The 18,043-nt window shown below is 48.9% G+C and overlaps 7 protein-coding genes across 7 annotated transcripts; 3 read left to right on the top strand and 4 right to left on the bottom strand.

The window, feature by feature from the left end:
• Positions 1 to 1,159: 1,159 nt before the first annotated feature.
• Positions 1,160 to 2,122, bottom strand: CABS01_10477 (uncharacterized protein; the record flags this gene model as incomplete). Its single annotated transcript, XM_060543833.1, has 1 exon — positions 1,160 to 2,122. One exon carries the CDS (start codon positions 2,120 to 2,122, stop codon positions 1,160 to 1,162), a length of 963 nt encoding a protein of 320 aa, XP_060399035.1.
• Positions 2,123 to 2,962: 840 nt separating this feature from the next.
• Positions 2,963 to 4,726, bottom strand: CABS01_10476 (major facilitator superfamily transporter; the record flags this gene model as incomplete). The annotated part of the gene is made up of 4 exons (XM_060543832.1): positions 2,963 to 3,347; positions 3,401 to 3,944; positions 4,011 to 4,387; positions 4,458 to 4,726. The coding sequence occupies 4 exons, from the start codon at positions 4,724 to 4,726 to the stop codon at positions 2,963 to 2,965; spliced, it is 1,575 nt and encodes a 524-aa protein (XP_060399034.1).
• A 1,768-nt stretch (positions 4,727 to 6,494) lies between these two features.
• Positions 6,495 to 7,708, bottom strand: CABS01_10475 (uncharacterized protein; the record flags this gene model as incomplete). The annotated part of the gene is made up of 4 exons (XM_060543831.1): positions 6,495 to 6,624; positions 6,676 to 7,098; positions 7,151 to 7,354; positions 7,419 to 7,708. The coding sequence occupies 4 exons, from the start codon at positions 7,706 to 7,708 to the stop codon at positions 6,495 to 6,497; spliced, it is 1,047 nt and encodes a 348-aa protein (XP_060399033.1).
• A 2,388-nt stretch (positions 7,709 to 10,096) lies between these two features.
• CABS01_10474 (uncharacterized protein) lies at positions 10,097 to 11,324 on the top strand (the record flags this gene model as incomplete). The annotated part of the gene is made up of 4 exons (XM_060543830.1): positions 10,097 to 10,312; positions 10,392 to 10,539; positions 10,602 to 10,976; positions 11,035 to 11,324. The coding sequence occupies 4 exons, from the start codon at positions 10,097 to 10,099 to the stop codon at positions 11,322 to 11,324; spliced, it is 1,029 nt and encodes a 342-aa protein (XP_060399032.1).
• Positions 11,325 to 12,387: 1,063 nt separating this feature from the next.
• On the top strand, positions 12,388 to 12,804 carry CABS01_10473 (uncharacterized protein; the record flags this gene model as incomplete). Its single annotated transcript, XM_060543829.1, has 1 exon — positions 12,388 to 12,804. One exon carries the CDS (start codon positions 12,388 to 12,390, stop codon positions 12,802 to 12,804), a length of 417 nt encoding a protein of 138 aa, XP_060399031.1.
• A 1,793-nt stretch (positions 12,805 to 14,597) lies between these two features.
• CABS01_10472 (uncharacterized protein) lies at positions 14,598 to 16,478 on the top strand (the record flags this gene model as incomplete). Its single annotated transcript, XM_060543828.1, has 1 exon — positions 14,598 to 16,478. The coding sequence occupies one exon, from the start codon at positions 14,598 to 14,600 to the stop codon at positions 16,476 to 16,478; it is 1,881 nt and encodes a 626-aa protein (XP_060399030.1).
• A 202-nt stretch (positions 16,479 to 16,680) lies between these two features.
• Positions 16,681 to 17,661, bottom strand: CABS01_10471 (uncharacterized protein; the record flags this gene model as incomplete). The annotated part of the gene is made up of 1 exon (XM_060543827.1): positions 16,681 to 17,661. One exon carries the CDS (start codon positions 17,659 to 17,661, stop codon positions 16,681 to 16,683), a length of 981 nt encoding a protein of 326 aa, XP_060399029.1.
• Between the last annotated feature and the right edge of the window lie 382 nt (positions 17,662 to 18,043).

The following is an 18,043-nucleotide window of genomic DNA, read 5'->3' as shown; positions in this document are numbered from 1 at the left end:
GTCCGTCCATAGCCGATAGTCTCCGAACTCGGCCCCAAGATTCAGTTCCCCAGCGGAACCCACCTAGGGAGAGAGGGGTTCTCCCCACCATCCCCCCTTACGGTTCATTTTGGTTGACTCGGCCCATTGTGACTCAGTTCAGTTATTTGCTAGCAAACCGCTGCCGCAACCTTCCTTTCCAAGTCTGGATTGCAAACAAAGTAGTCATCGATGAGGCTCTGGTAATCCCTTTTGAGGTGTCAACCAGGGCTGATTTGTCGCCCTTTTGCGACCTTTGCAGCGGGCGTCGGGTTTTCGCCTGCCGCTGAGCTTCTCGATGCCCTTTTTATGCAGTGTCTTGGCTGATCAGGTTCAAACCCACCAATCATTAAATCGCTTTTACGAACTTTTTCATGGATAGCGAATTGCACCTTTTACTTGCAATGCAGTGTTTTCCCTGCAACTCCGGAGCAGGCTAAACGATCGGTTTGTGAGGGGGGCAGGCCCCTACTAGGCCTTATATCATCCGATGCGTAAACGGCCATAGACTCTTGTTTGCATTGTTCAATGCCAGCGACACGTCCCGAATGAGCTCACCGTTCGGATTGACTCAATTTTCTGACATTGGAAATCCAAGACTTCAGAGCAAGACGCATTTGGCAGTAGAACTAATCACGGCCAACAGAAAAGACTAGTAACATGAGGCAGCCATCTTAGAGTTCTTGATCAAAGCCATAGAGGAAGTGGGAGGCCAGCGCAGACAGCGTACTTGACAGCAAAAACACCTCGACCAGCGCGTCCAGAGCCTCCCATATAATCGCTCAATTCCGTCATTGGATTGACAGAGTCCGACATTATCTGATCATCCGACCACAGCAAGAATCGACGTGAATCAGGCGTCATACATGCTTGCGCAGCTCTTGCGTTTCTAAATAGTTGACTTCTGGAAGGCAGCAGGAAAGTTCATTCATCGTTTTTGTCTGCCCTATAATATGACTGCTATTCTCTCCTTTCGGTAGAGTCAGAGGTTGTTCAATTACGAAAGAGATGTAGACAAAGGGCTATCAGGGTCTCAGAGCTCGTGTGATCAAATAGTTGCCATGATTAGCAAATCATTTTGTTGAAGTACTTGAACTCTGGGTAACCCCACAGTCTAGCATCATGCAACATGCATGATACTTCACGCTTTAGAGGCCCAGGGGGCTTCTCCGGCACCTTCCTTCAGTCCAGCCTTGTGTTCCTCCAGCCAACCCCTGACAGTCGTAGGCTTCCTCTCAAGGGTCCTCTCCACAAAGTCGTTCAATGACCAAATCTCCTCATGCGCTTCCTCATACTTGAAGAAATTCCACATGACTTGCACCAATTGAGGTCCCATAACAGGTCCATAGAACTCGGAAAACGCTTCGAAGCTTCCATCATACGCAATCGGTTCATCGAGTACTTCGGACAACATAGCCGCCACCTCCTTGAACGTGAGCCAGTCATGACCATTGTTCATTGTGTGAAAGGCACCAATGTGCTTCGCGTTGTTGGACAAGAACAGTCTGCCCGCAACCTCTGCGATGTCTCGAGGGTCCACGAAAGGCACACGATGCTCTGGCCAGATCAGAGTCTTCTTTGCAATGACTGGCTTGATTTGAATCCAAAAGTTGTCCATGAAAGTTGCTCCAGAGTTGATGTAAGTGACAGGCAGTCCACTTGCATCGAGGATGCGTTTGGCGATTGGGTGTTCGATTGGAAGGGATCCTGGACCGAGAGTAGTGGGAATCAGTGAAGGCGAAATCTCCGGGAAAACTCCCATCAGGCGAATGACGTGTAAGATGTTCTTGGCCTGCTTCAGGGCGGTGACCAAGTTCGTCATGGCCTCCTCTTCCGAGATGCCTGCTGGAGTAATGACAAAGACACCCTCAATGTCGACGAGGGCGGCGGAGAGGGATGTAACGTCCGAGTAGTTGGCTTCGACCACTTCGGCGTTTGCAAAGGTATCCTGAAGCTGTATTTTCTTGCCCGGGTTGCTTGTGGCGAGTCGCAGCTTCATTGTAGGAGCCTCTCGAATAAGAAATTCGGCCAAGGGTCTGCCAATATGAGCGGCCGCTCCAAAAATCAGAATGCTCTTCGGAATAGGCTTGATGAATGAAGACATTGTGAGGGAATTTAGTTGTCAATGAGACTTCGTGATACAAAGTAAGTACGATGATGCACTTGTGATGGTAGAGATGAGTTCGTGACGAAGTCGACGATAAGTCCGTGATTCAGAGATTACCAAGAGGGTTTATATACTGCCTTACAGTCTGGATGATGTTGGTAAGTATGGTGAGCCGGCAGTCAATAAGTGCCGTTCGGGCCTTGCACAGGCCTAGCGGCCGAGAGCATCGCCTGAGCTTGAAAAGGCTTGGCAGGACCGGGAAACATGTGTCAGTAGGACCAGATATTGAAGCTTTCAATACCCCTTAACAGATCTGCTTTTAGATAGGAGCTCCATTAGACGATACTCTTGGCTGAAATCCACATATGCTTCAGCCGAAAAACACTCCGTCTGGTCTTGCAATTAGACAGCGGTAAACGTTACCGCTTTGGACAAGAGTTTCCGTCTGGAAGTAGGTCCTCACGGATCCTAACTATCGACGAACCGCTGACATAAGCGGCTTGAACCATGATCTCTAAAAGCTGAGGCGTCCTGCCTTTGCGAAAGTCAGTAGTTCGGCAATTTGACACCCAACTTGGCCGGCCGGACAGTTTTGAGTTCTGAAATTTAATTTGAAAGCACTACATTGGCCTTCTGATTTACAATCGTGCGCCGGGGCGGATTCTTTTTGACATCATTTTAAATCCGTTAACGTACGGAACGGGCCGTCGACGAGCTTAACTCAGTAATCGAACATGTGACTACACAAATCTCAACATTGGCCTTGATTTTCCGCTACTAGAATATCTACCATCTGCTTTCCCGCACCAACAAAACAACGGGACTGGCACCGCCCTACTAGTACACATACACAAAGTTGGGATTCTCCTTGTCGGTCATGTCTGTAAACGCTGTGGCGTTGAGCTCGTCGGCGGTATAATTGTCATTTGCACGCAATGCGTCTCTTTGCTTCTCTTTGCGCTTGTTCTCCCAGATGAAGGCATACCGGAAGACAAAGAAGAGAGCAAGCTCAATGCAATTTGCGACCAAGAGTGACCCAATACCGAGATGATACGAGGGAGCCTGGTTCGTTTTGTAAAAGAACGGGCTTGCGATATTGCCGATGCAAGCGCCAAACCAAATCATGCCAGAGACAATCATTTTCTTTGATTGGCCACCAGTGTTCGATGTGATTAGCGAAAGAGAGATGACGAAGGACGCTTGGTATGAACCAGTAAGATAGCTTGTGACAGTCAGTATCCATCTCGTGATAGTGTATGAGGGAAAACACCTTACAAGCAAATGAGACGACCGATGTAGGCATTGGCTGGTGCAAGAAGGAACCCCAAGGCACCACCAATGGTTGGCAACATAAATAGTGCACAAACCAGTGTACGACTGTTGGCCGGCATATACCTATTTGCCAAGGCACCAAGACCAATCCAGATAACCACCAGAGCGCCTTGCGGGATGCCAAGCAGCGCCGTCTCAAGCGTCCCAAAGCCAAGACCCTTGATGACAAGTGTGGAGAAGTTGGAGATGCCACCGTTGGGGACGTTGGAAACAAAGCCTAACAAGGTGAAAAGCCAAGTCTTGTAGTCCATATAAGCTTCCTTGATTTGACCCCAGTTGATACGGCGTTGCTCGATGCCTGTTTGATTGCGACGCATGCGGGCGATCATGATAAGCTTCTCTTCATGGCTGAAGCCCCAGATGGTTCGTGGAGAGTTGGGGAGGCAGAGAGCGAGGATAATTGCCCAAAATGCACAAAAAGCACCCACGACAAGGAACTCGTAGCGCCACGACTCTAGGGCGCCTCTGATATGTCCAATACCGTATCCTAGAATAAGATTGTCAGCGGGATATCGTTGGGGAACATCGGTACTGTAGAATTGTCCAAACTCACCAATGAGACCACCACCAGCAACACCAATTCCATTCCAAGCATACCACGCTGAGATACGAGAGGGCTGCTCAGATCGTGTGTAGTACATGGATGTGATCAACATAAAAGCAGGATCTGCGATGGCCTCAAAGGCACCAGACAGTACGCGAAGGGCAAGAAGGCCGCCGAAGTTCTTGGCTGCGGCCTGAGCCATAAGAAGGGCGCCCCACATGAAAATATTGAAAGAGAGATACCAAGCTGGACGACAGCGCTGCATAATGAGGTTGGATGGGATGGCCCAGATAAGCCAGCCGAAATAGAAGCAACTTGATAGCCAAGAATATTCCTCGCCTTTCAGGTTGAGGCCGTCCTTTAACCCGAAAATCGCTGCGTAAGATCTATGGTATGATTAGCTATTAAAGGCTGCAGAGAGTCCGGGATGCCGGGTCTATGGAAGAGAGGCCATACAGTGTGGTCTTGTCGACGTAGTAGAAAAAGTAGCAGATTCCGAGAAGTGGCAATATTCTCATGTCCAGTTTGCGGAGAAGACGCTTCTCATCGGCTTGGTCAATTGATTCGTCATTTGGGTACCGTGCCAGCGCTTCAAGGTAGATCTCTGGGAACTCTTGCTGGCCGTCTTCACGGAGGAGCTGTGGCTTCTGAAGATCTTGCTCGACATGCTCAACATCGCTCTTTCGCGATTTGGTATCCGCAATGTCTGGAATTGTGTCGACCATTGTTAATAGCGAGTTGCGGGCTCGCTTGAGAGTCTTCGTCAGTGCTGCTGGGTGGAAATTTCGGGGGTGTATGATGTGTCGCCGCGGCGTAGACCTACTCGCAAGTTCGAGGAAGAGGGTGTGATTTCCTCAAATACTTGAATCTCTGATAGAGCGCTTCAAGGAGCCTTGTGCTAATTCCCGCTACCGACTCTGCGGTTTCGGCCAACTCCCGGCATGGATCGTCGAGGCGTCTGTTGGGCGAGCTAGGCAAGCTTTGGCGCACCCTCCATACAGCCCAAGTTCATGGGTCCTGGCAGACTGGACAAAGACTGCATCACAGTGGGTTCCATGAGTCGTACACAGAATGCGGGGTGCTTCCACACTGGTACCAAACTCACTTCGATTCTCACAACGCTAGCGGTTCTGTTAACAGAGCAGGGGTTCGGATACTAGCTCTACAGCTCAAACTGTGCTTTACGACTTTAAGTAGGGCCGACAAGTGCTCGTGACAGTCTTAAATCATCCCTAAGATGCTTTCAGACTCACAGATTCTTAGAAGAAGCCTCAGGGAGACATAGTATCAAGTTGTCTAGTTAGATGCCCATGGTATCGCGTTGTTCAGAGGCCAAAAACTGTTGACTTCGGTATCGCGGGGTTCTCACCGAAGCATGACTTCTCCGGCTTATTGCCCGTGGGGAAATGGCGGCCCTGGGGTTCGGAGGTGGGGTTTTACGCGGGCTTGCGGGGGAAAGGTTTCGACACGTTCACATCTCTAGCGCCCGACTTATGATGGAATATGAGTTTCAACTGGTGGAATATGATTTTCCGCCAATTTTCCGTGTGTGGGGACTATGTGTCGGGCCCAAGCCGAGTTGGCCGCGTTTTGATCCATTTCACTGTATCTAACATGCTAACCACGCGGTTTTGGTCAACTAGGGCTACTGATGTTGGCTTTTTTCGAGCCGGCCTCGCTGCTTACGTTGTCCTCAGCTGGACCAAATCCTTCCAATCTGTTTGGGCGAAAGAATGAGGCTACATGGGACCAATGTCATCTATTGGCATCCAACTTCTCCGATGATTAGTCACTTGGAGCGGGTCGTCAATTTTGTTCTCAATGTTAGCCCAGGCACTCATCTCTTCATAACTGTTAAATCTTCGCTCAAGCATTACAGCCTGATTCATGCAAAGATACTGAATGTTATCGTTGCCTCGATGCACTTCTAGCCCTCTGAGATCTCAGCGCAAGATAGGCTGCGGCAAGCTTGAAGGTGAGTTGCGCAGGACGTGTCATGGGACGCTCTGGACACAAGCCACCGCACATAGCGTCCAGACTAATGAACTCAAAGCGATGGGAAGTCCAGCATCGTTTTCACCTATAGCGCCAGCCTAGAAATCCAACACGACGCCTTTGATATCGGGAGCCCTTATCGAGAGTGCCGACTCGAAGTCCGACTCAAATTCTTAATAGTAAGGTAGTCTGAAGTACTTCACGAACTTACTCCTCACCAAGTACTTATGTTGCGTAATTTGCACACAGCCATCGGTGTCGAATTCTGAATACTGTACTCCTGGCATTACGAGTTCAACCAGATTCCCGTCGCTCCAAAACGTAGAAGTTTAGGTTAAGACGATACGGTTGCTGGAGTACATTTCTATTCCACCTGTCCATGCCCTTGGCCCTCAGGTAACTTGATAGGAGATAGTGAGCTCTGTTGCTGCATACTGAAGCCTGCACTGAGTGTCTAATTATCTCGCAATACCAAATCTCAGATTCTATTTGTGATGACTAGTAGTCCTTAATCCCAGCCAATTGCAACAGCTTATCTGTGATCTTAGGCTTCTCAAATGGCTCTTTCCGGTGCTTGAGGCAGACCTCGCCTTTTCTCTTAGGAGGATCCTGTGATGGGCGAATATTGCTAATACTGGTCAGCAGATGCGCGGGCGGTCATGGGAGTTATGAAACCTACCAGTGCGGCCAGTGTGTCGTGCCAAACCAATTCTCGAAGCAATATTTCTTTGCTGCTAAAGCTTCATCCGTCGCAAATTTCCGCGGTGTCATACAGATGTACTGCACGTGTCTAATTTGATCGCCTTCGGGAAATCGGGCGTAGTGCATAGTCCGCGAATCCCACAAAACGAAATCGCCAGGCTCCATATTCACCTTGAAGAGCTCGCATCCCTTACTTTCAAACCATGCAACATCCTTCTCGCTAAAGAGGAAGAGGTCCATGAACTTTATTTCTGGAGGCGGGGCGTCTTCATGGTCGGCGGATTCACGCTTGTGGGCGAAGAATTCATCGAAAAGCTTGGCTGAGCCACGCATCAGAACCAGGCCACCATCATCTGGGCCGTTGGGCGCGAAGTTCAAAAGACCTTGAACAGCCTGCATGCTACGAAGCATTAGTGTAAAGTTTCAGACGACTGTGTCAAGATGTAACTAACCCTTTCCTCTCAGGATTCTGGTCGCAATGCGGCCAAGGACTCCACGTAATGTCCTTACGGTTCGGTAGAGAAATGTTCATGCCATCAAATGACGTGATGAGTTCGTTGGTTTCCCAAAGCTTCTCGAAGACATCGATGACACTTGGCTCCATACGAGCCTCCCATGCCATCTGCTCATGAGAAGCACCGTACGCAGAATACATACTACAGAAGTAAGGGATATCAGTCCCGGTCCTCTTTCTTCAGGAAAGCAGGTTCTTCAACTTACCCTCCCTTGAAACTGACTGGAAGGTGATCCGCAGTCCATGTAGTAGGGTCACTCTCGTCGAAGCCAAGTTCAAATCTCTTCAACCATTCGATTTGCTTGTCGCAGTAATATTGGGCACGCTCCTTACTGATAACGTCCTTGATGATTACGCAGCCGTTTCGGTGGAACTCATCGCGCCAGTCCCCATAGTGCTTGCCAGCGTCAAATGTGACGAGATCTTTGCTTTCGAACTGAGCAGCAAAGGTTCTCCTCGCTTCCACTCGATCAATGGTCTGTGTTACCGTTGCCATTTCAGTTTTCGGGGGTATGGTTCGATTCATACAGTGTGTTACTATAGCTTTCAGTCTGTTGTGCGGGTGTTGAAGTTGTATGTAATCCAATACACTAAGGCGGCGGAAGTATGCAATTGTAACGACCTGTTCATGCGGTTTTGTAGTATTTTGATTTGGTGACTGTGTGTAGATCAGATCACTCCATGACTTCAATTGAGGAAGCGCCGGCCCCGCACATCTCGTCCCGGCCCCGTGAGATAGTCGGGGAATGGTTTCCACCGGGCCGGGTCTTCGGCTCGGCTCGGTTCGGGAGTGGGGGGGGGGGGGGCGGTGGAGTATGCTGTCTTGGGCGCTTTGAGCTGGTCAACCTCTTTCATCGTGGGAGGACTCAAAACACAGGGCGAACAAGTTCTCAAGAGACTATTCGGGTGCTCAGTCCAGAAGTGCAATTGTGATTGCATAGTATCGATCTACCAAACTTTATTTGGCTTTGATAATTATATAGTAAGACTAGAAGTCATTTGGGACTCCTGCAATCCAATCACACTGGAGCGAGAATGATAACGACAGATAACATGGCACAATAAGTTGGAACCCCCATTCGAAGCAGTTAGCATGTTTCTTGGTATAGTCAAGTCAGATTCTGTCAGGGTTTTAGTAGTAAACATGACAGAGTTACTGACGAAACGCATCGTTGACCCTGTCGCAGGGCAAGAATGGTTTTTACAAAGTCAACTGAAATCCACTGTGTTACTGAAATAGGTCAATACGAAGAGGAATCATTGATCTACACCTAATATGCTATCATATCTATGAGGAGCAGCGGCAACCAGCGACCCGGAAATAGTAAAAGGCTTTTACAAAATAAAAGCTAAATTGAGTTAAAGGTTTATGCTCAAGACATTTTATTAACAAAGGGAGTAACATAAAAGCATGTAGAGTTAATACAGAGGTAGTTGGGTACCTTATAATAATGCATTTATTTATTACTACAATTACCGTAAGGCTTTCAAGCATTCTCAAAAGATTATCCAAGATAATTATAACAGTATTCTGTTTATTTAGTATTAATTCGAATGCTCTTTGAGCAGGATATCCCCAAGATATGTTGAGTAAAATATTAGTTATCTTTGGAAATTGTAATCAGTACAAAGCTATCCTCCTTGTTTTTGTTGTTTTCTTTTCGGAAATCACTTATCATTTCTTAAGACTTAGTTTATCAATATAACACAGTGTCGGATTGGAAGTCCAATTCGACCTCGGCGTACGGCGAGGCTGCGCAGGGGACAATTAGGGCCCTATTTCCGATTATCGCAGCCTGCCCAACCTACGGTTGGAAACCTCCCTTTTACGCCTACGCAGCAGAATATATAGTCAATTGACCTACTTCGTCAAAACCACGGTTCGAACCAATCGACCAATATCCCTGTGATAGGGATACCAACACACAGTTATGCTACTATTTCCAGCCCTTCTTGCACGCGTGATGGAACTGCGGGTGAACGAAATGACAATTGCTTACCAATTAGGTTACCTGATAGTAATGTATATGAGTCAAGTCTGAGGCGAAGTTGTAGTGACAGCAAGGAGGAGTCGCCGACCTACGGGGACAAATCGATGGGTCCCGAGGAGCTTGACTTGGTTGGATGGAGAATCGCAAACGGAGCCCACTTCCGGTGTGCCGCCGCCTGCTGTTTTGAGTGACACATTCGGTACCTGACGAACTAGCTATCGTGAGGTCCGCGTTAGACCGAGCATCTCCCTTCTTGTCAATTTAGAGCAGGAGCTTCCTCTCGAAGCTGACATATCTGAAAATCTAAAATCATATTGCAGACTTAATAAGCTGGAGGCAAAATGGTCCTTTCCAGATCTCATAGTCAACATTTCTTTCCAGGGTAGTCCACAGTCACTCAACACGAGCTGACAAATGACGGTATTGCTTTGTAGGCAATGAACGAGCAGTCGATATCAGAGTCGTGACGCAATCGCCAGGAGCCACACTACCATCACAATACATGTTAACTATGGGATCTGACGAAGGGGGACGCGGCTTTTGCTAGGGAATGAGGATGACATTACTCCACAAAGGTGGCGTGGGTCCACTTCTCCTCCTGGTCCTGCTCTGACGGCGTTGCTGGAAGTAGATTATTCTCAGTCCCAGTATTTGTGTGTTATAGTGTGCCTTGTTCTGTTGTAGATGGTGTGAAGATTCTATCCAGGATAGACTTTGATATGCATATGTATCTAAAGTCCCTTCTCTTCCCTTGAAAACTTTTGGGCCAACATTGCACGCCGTCTACTTTCGCTCTTTCTAGTCTACCCCAAACCCCTAACTTGACTCTAAACCTCTTCCTTTGCTGCCTGACTATTGCTTTGCCGATACATAGTCATCAAATGTCGCCGTTGATGTTGAGGGAGATTGACAGCTTGGAAGTGGCTGTCATCGTGACAGACGAGTTGGACCCTATTTCACCTTCCCCGAATCCCGATATCCAACATCCTAGCCATACCTTGGGCATTCCTGTTTCTCCTATTGAACTTCCTCAAACACGCGGAGGTGCAGAGGTTGAGATGAAGATGAGCAGCATATGCTGCGCTGCTCATGGTCTCAGTCTCATGATTGTGAGTCTCCCACTAAGCCCTATCTCGAAAATTACTCAAACCAGTGATGATTGATTGCGAGTGCTAACGCTCTGAGCAGACTGCGAAGTGTGGTGAAAGTACGAAAACCTTGCTTTTTGACGCAGGACCTGAAGGGGAAGTGTGGGACAGAAATGCCAGGAGAATGAACGCGAGAATTGGCCACATAGACCATATTGTGTTGTCCCATTATCACAGAGACCACTCAGGTACGTGATTTACTTTTGACATTGCGCCTACTTTCCCCTACTGACTGCATCGACTGTAAAAGGTGGCTTATTGCGGGCCATCGACATGGTCAAGGGGAGCAATACCCTTGGTTCTGATCAGCTTATTGTTGATATGCATTCAGATCGTCCTGAATACCGCGGCATCGAGACTCCTCAAGGCCCTATTTCTCTCGAAGCAGACCCTACGTTCTCTGACGTGGAGCAGGCAGGTGCTCAAGTCCTACTATCACGAGATGCACATTCCATTCTCGATGACATGTTCGTGGTTTCAGGCGAAATTCCTAGACAGACAACGTATGAAACTGGAATTCCTCGGGGTCTGAGATTCGTTCCATCGTCTGAAGGAGACAATGGGGGTTCATGGATAAAGGATGAACAAATTTTGGAGGAGAGATACGTTATGTGTAACGTTAGAGGTAAGTCCGCTCTTGCACCTTTGATAATGGCCAATCATTGATGTTTACACATCTTTAGACAAGGAACTCGTCGTCTTCACCGGCTGTGGCCATGCCGGTGTAATCAGCACCACTCGCGATGCTCAACGTCTTAGCGGGGTGCAAACTGTCTATTGCATCTCTGGCGGTTATCACATGTTCGATGCAAGCCCTGGGAAGCTGCAGAGAACGGTGGAGGATATGGTGAAGTTGTCACCGCGTATCTTGCATGGAGGCCATTGCACTGGCTGGAAGTTTAAGACGGAAATTGAGAAGATCGACCCAGGGACCGTGGCGCCTTGCACAGTTGGTGTGACCTATACATTATAATTGATAGATGATTGATAGTGCCAAACGAAAATTTCTATGAAACCACAGTCTTAGTCGTTGTTTCTTGTCACGATCTCTAAGCTTTTCTCTGACTCTCTCTTGCTGTGCCTTGTGCTGTCTAGATTGCGAAGCTCAACGATTAAAACGCTTGCGGGCTTGGTGCCCCTAGCCAATACACAACTTCCCCGTTTTTGAAGGTGAAAACGTTGCTCTAGATAATAGAATTCAGACATTTTTGAGCCATTAACATTTTGGTTGTCTCTTGAGGGAAGTTCCGATTGTAGAACCTATGAGACGTTGCCTGGACATCACGCTCCGACAGCTTGATTCCCCGCTTAGAGCTGAGTTTTACGCAGCGAACTCGGCTCACATTCGTTCTCGGAACAAGGCGCTCATGTTTTCGTCCATCTCGCAGCGGATAATTACGGGGAAAAGGCCCAGAATCCAGCCGAAGTTCCAAAACCGATACCGAACGCCCAAGCGCATTTCGAATTTCGATGTTTGATGACAAGCTTGAGATTGTTCCCCCAACCAGGCACCATAATAGTTGAGTTGATTTCAAGGAATTACGGATTTATTGGTAATCTTCCGGTGAGTATTGTGCGCTTGTCACTCAGCTTTGTCAGTCTTGGTGGGTTCAATTTGTTTTCTGCCGACATGGCCCACAGATAAAAGTAGCCAATGGCAGCTGCTTTTCTACATCTGGAGGTCGCTGCTTGCGCCTCGGATCGGTAAGCCATTGGAGATTATGACTTATCCAGGCTGGCCGAAGAATGGCGAAGTCATCGCGGATCTAAACTGCTAGGTCTAGTGACGTGTCTACGGTATGAAATACGCGTATAGTCTGGGCCCATGATCCACTGCAGAGATCGGCTTGAATCATATCTAAGACTCATACCTAGGTAGCGGAACGCTTTGTTTCTTCAAGAGGAAAGGATAAAAAGTCTTGTGATTGCGTATCATGATCCTTGACTGAGAGTTCCAAATCATCTTAATTACACGAATCTTTCCTAATCTCTATCACAAAAACCACGCCCCAACCGCCACCACCAAGTCCACCACTATGGATGCAACAAATCAGCATGATAGCGGTGACACAGTTCACTGCAATAGCCTCGAATGGCTACCACTTGCCCCCAAAATATGGATCAAACTTGTTAAGTTGACTCACAACACTGGATCTTACACAGTCATTATCCGCGCTGAACAGGGAGGCGTTCTTCCCCGTCATCGACACGAAGAGAGCGCGGAGATATACGTTATCAAAGGCAACGGCAACCATCCTCAGACAGGCCACTTTGCCCAAGGGGACTACGTCTCAGAGAGAAAAGGGGCTATTCACGATGCTCTCGTCTTTCACAACGAGGTGGAGATGCTCATGATTAGCCAAGGACCATCGACTTTCCTTGATGATGAAGGTCGCGACTTGTATCGGATGGACATAGCAATGCTTCAGGGCCTGGAGTCGATCACGACATAGCAGGGAGCCTCACATTGTCCAAGGGTTGAGATTCTGAAGGGGGAATGAGAGGTGGCTCAAGATTGGAAATCATTCTCGATCAGATGTTTCATCAATACTACAAGGAGTGGAGACTGTTCGCCAAAGTGTCGTGTTCTGTGAGCCTACGGACTTCTTTTACGAAGAGAAAGAAGAGTTAGCGTAGCCAAATAGACAGAAAGAATACGTAGGAGCGTTGCGATAGCGGGCGACGACTATCGTCCTACATTGCGGTCACTTCATTGATGTCTTACCTGGAGACATATCAAGGTCGGAATCGACCTTGCCTCGACCAAGTCTTTTCTCGGGTTTCCTGATTGCTAATGTATGGGGCCGTTGCGAGCACAACCTGTCTATCGGGACTTGATCTTGCCAGCTGTGTTTACGGATGATGAGTCGGTACGCACTCATCAGGACTTATCCACAGGCTGACCGTTATACGAATTCTTTCTCTGAACATTGATTGGCTTGGTTAAGGACGCTTTTTGGTCCTCATTATAAATGAATATTAGAAGGAACGTTGCACTACGTACGCCTCTTACTTGGACACTTGCTTATGGATGCCAGCGATGGTACATGTTCTATTCAGCCGCCTTGTCAGTCCGAAAGAACCCCTACCCAGTGATACTATCACTTTCTGCTCATCTTGTACATGCAACCTGGCAATAGAGTTTGATATGATCCCCGGCAAGGTCACAGAGTGAAAGACATTGTCGAGCACCCTCACTGCTTTGGTGGCTACAGGGGTCATCTATGTCGGCCTTGGGAAATGAGACAAGCAGCTCCTGGAACGACCCTCTGATCATCAATATGTAGCGAGACACGAATTTTGGAAGTGTAAACGTACTTTCCTTAGCAGAAAGTGCCACTTAATGATGCGGTCAAGTAAACGATCAGCAACTCAGCCACAAATGGTTCCATTACCATCAATATCATTGGGCTCGTATCGAGTCCAGGGGTTATGAGGACGAAGTTGCATTGCACACTGCACTGAGTCGAGTAGTCTTGACGGCAAATGTCTAATGGGACTTGGTGTTGAATACCAAGATCATGCGTCCCAATTATCGTCCGCCTGAAGCATCCATCATATCACTAAATCGGCTGTGCCGGCACCGCGACTCGACTGACTAGCCGTGAATCACAGCAATGTGATGGGATGGGCAGATCTCCGTTAGGCTAGCAGTTTATACGATGCACCCTCAAGATGAGCTGCGCTACACTTTGTGATTCCAGCGCCTAAGGTAGGATGTGGTTACAACAGAACATTAATGCGCCATTCCCCGTTTTCGGCCCGCCTCTAGGCTGACCACTAACGGTCACATCCAATGAAGAGAATTGACGGAGAATCTTTCTTGGCAGATCCTCAAGTTCGAGGAAAGCTTGAAAGTACCGCACCAATCGACTTGTTGCCAGCATCCACTCTATCGTGCGGGGAAGGCGAACCAGGGGCCAGCCTGCACAAGCCTACAATTAACATACCATCAGTTCATGAGTGTAACCTCACCTCCGCAATCGACCATGCGCACCAGTCGTTGAACGAGTTAATAGTGGAGTATCAGTATCACGAGGTTTGCGTCGTGTAAGGCCGCTGTTGTTCCCCATGGGGAAGCGTTAGGGCGGCGGGCTGATTTGATGTTAGTGACAACTATAAAACATTCGTAGCAACCTGGGTGCTGCCTCACATCGGCAAAGAGTTGTCGGCTTTCAGAGCTTGAGTCGTTCGTTGAATTCTCAATACCAAACCTTCGTGCCGAGCCTTGGCCCAAATCGTTGAGATGATGTGGTTTACGACAGAAAGCCTGCGAGGCCTAGCGTGCCTAGCGATAGTTGTGGGATCGTCCGTCTGGGACGTGACCGCACAGGCCGTGCCTCCTGTCAGCCAAGAGAAGGGTGTCTCGGCTTGGGCCTTCGACATGAGCCAGGTCACGTTGAGCAGTGGACGCTTCTTCGACAACCAGGCCCGCACTCTGACGTACCTTAAAGCGGTCGACGTTGAGCGCTTGCTGTACAACTTCCGCAAGAACCATGGACTGTCAACCAACAACGCGGCGACCAACGGCGGATGGGATGCCCCGGATTTCCCATTTAGAACTCACGTCCAAGGCCACTTTCTGAATGCATGGGCATTTTGCTACGCCCAGCTCCGCGACGCCGAATGCAAGAGTAGGGCTACTTACTTTGCTGCCGAACTCAAGAAGTGTCAAGCCAACAACAGCAAAGCTGGCTTTACTACCGGCTACCTTTCTGGCTTTCCCGAGTCTGACATCACCGCTGTTGAAAACCGCACTCTCAGCAACGGCAACGTTCCCTACTATGCCATTCACAAGACCATGGCTGGCTTGCTCGACGTTTGGCGCCACATCGGTGACACCAACGCGCGAGACGTTCTTCTTGCGATGGCAGCGTGGGTCGACTCTCGTACGGGAAAGCTTACGTATGCCCAGATGCAAGCCATGATGGCCACAGAATTTGGAGGAATGAATGAAGTCTTGGCCGACATCTTCCACCAAACCGGGGATCAACGTTGGCTCACTGTCGCACAGCGATTTGACCATGCCGCCATATTTGATCCTCTTGCTTCAAACCAGGATAGCCTCAATGGCTTGCACGCGAACACTCAAGTTCCAAAATGGATCGGTGCCTCACGCGAGTACAAAGCCACGGGAACTAGTCGATACCAGGACATCGCCCGTAACGCATGGAACATCACCGTCAGCGCGCATTCGTACGCAATTGGTGGGAACAGCCAGGCAGAGCACTTTAGGCTCCCCAATGCCATCGCTGCATTCTTGAATCAAGACACTTGCGAGGCTTGCAACACGTACAACATGCTCAAGCTCACACGAGAGCTTTGGTTGACAAACCCGAGCGCCACAACTTACTTTGATTTTTATGAGCGTGCTTTGCTCAACCATTTGCTGGGCCAGCAGAACCCATCTGATGGTCATGGTCATGTCACATACTTCACTCCCTTGAACCCGGGTGGACGTCGTGGCGTCGGTCCGGCCTGGGGCGGTGGAACCTGGAGTACAGACTATGACTCCTTCTGGTGCTGCCAAGGAACTGGGTTGGAAACAAACACAAAACTCATGGACTCCATCTACTTTTACGACAACTCTGCGCTCTACGTCAACCTGTTCATACCCTCTGTTCTGACATGGACTCAGCGCAGCGTCACTGTTGCCCAAACCACCGATTTCCCCCGCGGTGATACAACGACCCTGAAGGTCACTGGTGCTGGCAAATGGGTTATGCGTGTCCGTATCCCAGCATGGGCTTCTGGAGCTCAAGTTACTGTGAATGGCCAAGCCATAAGCAGTGCCGCTGGAACATATGCGTCAATCGACCGCACCTGGGCCTCGGGCGATACGGTGGTTGTGAAGCTACCTATGAAGCTACAAGTCATTCCTGCGAACGACAACCCCAGCATCGCCGCAATCGCCTACGGTCCTGTCATTTTGAGTGGAAATTATGGAGGCGAAACACTTTCTACTACCCCAGCGTTGAACTTGGCCACCGTGAAGAGAACTGGACCTACTGGATTGGCCTTTACGGCGACGGCGGGTGGCAAGACTGTGAACCTTGGACCCTTCTATGATGCCCAAGGTTTCAATTATAACGTGTACTGGTCCATCAGCGGAAACTTGCCTGCATGAGATGCGAAGAGACTCATCCGGATTCCGCTCTTTCACATTACATTCCCGTACATACTTAAACACCTCGACCTTTTTGGGCACTAAGGAGAATGCACCCACAACTTATCGGGGAAACCATCGATAGCATAAATATGGGTAACATAAGTGTGTGAATAAATCGAGGCTATGATTCTGTAACTGAGATTCCCGTGTTGGACCATTGCTAGACTTGCAGAAACTGCCCATCTCTAGCAGCCTTGACCCTCACACACTGGCTGTTCACTTTCAAGTATCGATGGAAGGCGTCTGTGCCGATGACAAATGGATGTTGAGTGCCGTCTGGTCTATGATCCAAGAGATCGAAGTGATAGAGCGCTCGGTCTTGGTTCTGGTGGTTGGCAATGAGTGTATCCACATCCGCCTTCTTTGCCAGGTCCGCGAATCGGTTCAAAGACATGATTTGCTGGTCCTTGGCTGACGCACTGCTCGGAATGCCAACGCCGCCATAGAAGCCAGCGACATGGTTTGTGCCCTTGTCAAATACTTCAAAGATTTTCGACACAGTGCCTGGTGTATGCCCTGGCGTCACGAAAAAGCTGAATGTAACGTTGCCGATAGTCAGTCGGTCACCATCTGAGATGGTTCTGTCCTTGATCGGCCCGTCCTGAATCTGCGATAGAGTTTCCCAAGCCGCAGCTGAGGCGTATGTGGCGAAGGAATAGTTATCTTGAAGCCATCGAGCCCCGCCATAATGATCAAAATGTTCATGGGTAATGACGAGATGTTTGATGTCGCTGGCAGTGAATCCAAGTGTCTCGAGAGAGGGGATCAGGATGCCTTCGGCCTCAGCAGCATTGTTGAGAGCATCGAAGACAACGAGGCCATCACCAGTATTGTAAGCCCATGCCGAGACAGCACTCTGTCCAATGTAATATAATCGGTCAAAGACCTCGCGAGGGGCAATGAACCCTGATATCTGTGTAGCGGAGGAAAGCTCAGGGTAGACTTGGCCGAGAATGCAGCGGTGTGCAAAATATGGGTACAGATCTGGGCCTGCAAGCGTTCGTGCATCGTTTAACCATTTTGTGACATTGTCTTTTTGCTCCTTTGGAAATTCTGTAATGTTGAAGAAGTCTTCAAATTGCGCGCGGGCAAGAGCCGCCAAAGCCATTAGGCTCCACAACGTTGAGACGTTAGATTTCATGATGAATGCCTGACATAGAAAGCAGTCTGTAAAAGAAGAGTTTACGTTTCAACGTCTCGGCCAGTTAATTTATACACGCACTCAAATTCTCTGCTCGAATATACGTGGCCAAGCAGAATCTGCATGTCTGTGTTTCCCGGGCGCGTAACCATCTACCGAGACCAAAACAAGCCCAGATTTACTTAAGTCTCTGGCCTCCAAGCGAATCGCATACGGCTCCGGAAGGTGGTATCGAAATTGGAGTTCCTATAGTGTAGGATAATAATCCGGTAACCCACTGAGAACCGGAAATCTGGGAGATGAGGGGTAGGCCGAACCAACATCACGGGGTCAATAGACCAGAGCGGTAGCAGCCTATAATAATTGGCTGGGGTCCAGAGGG

Source organism: Colletotrichum abscissum (genome assembly GCF_030869225.1).
Source record: "Colletotrichum abscissum strain IMI 504890 chromosome Unknown Scaffold_27.1, whole genome shotgun sequence".
Lineage (NCBI taxonomy): Eukaryota > Fungi > Ascomycota > Sordariomycetes > Glomerellales > Glomerellaceae > Colletotrichum > Colletotrichum abscissum.
Note: the sequence above shows the minus strand (reverse complement) of the source record. Positions and strands in the feature narration are given on the sequence as shown.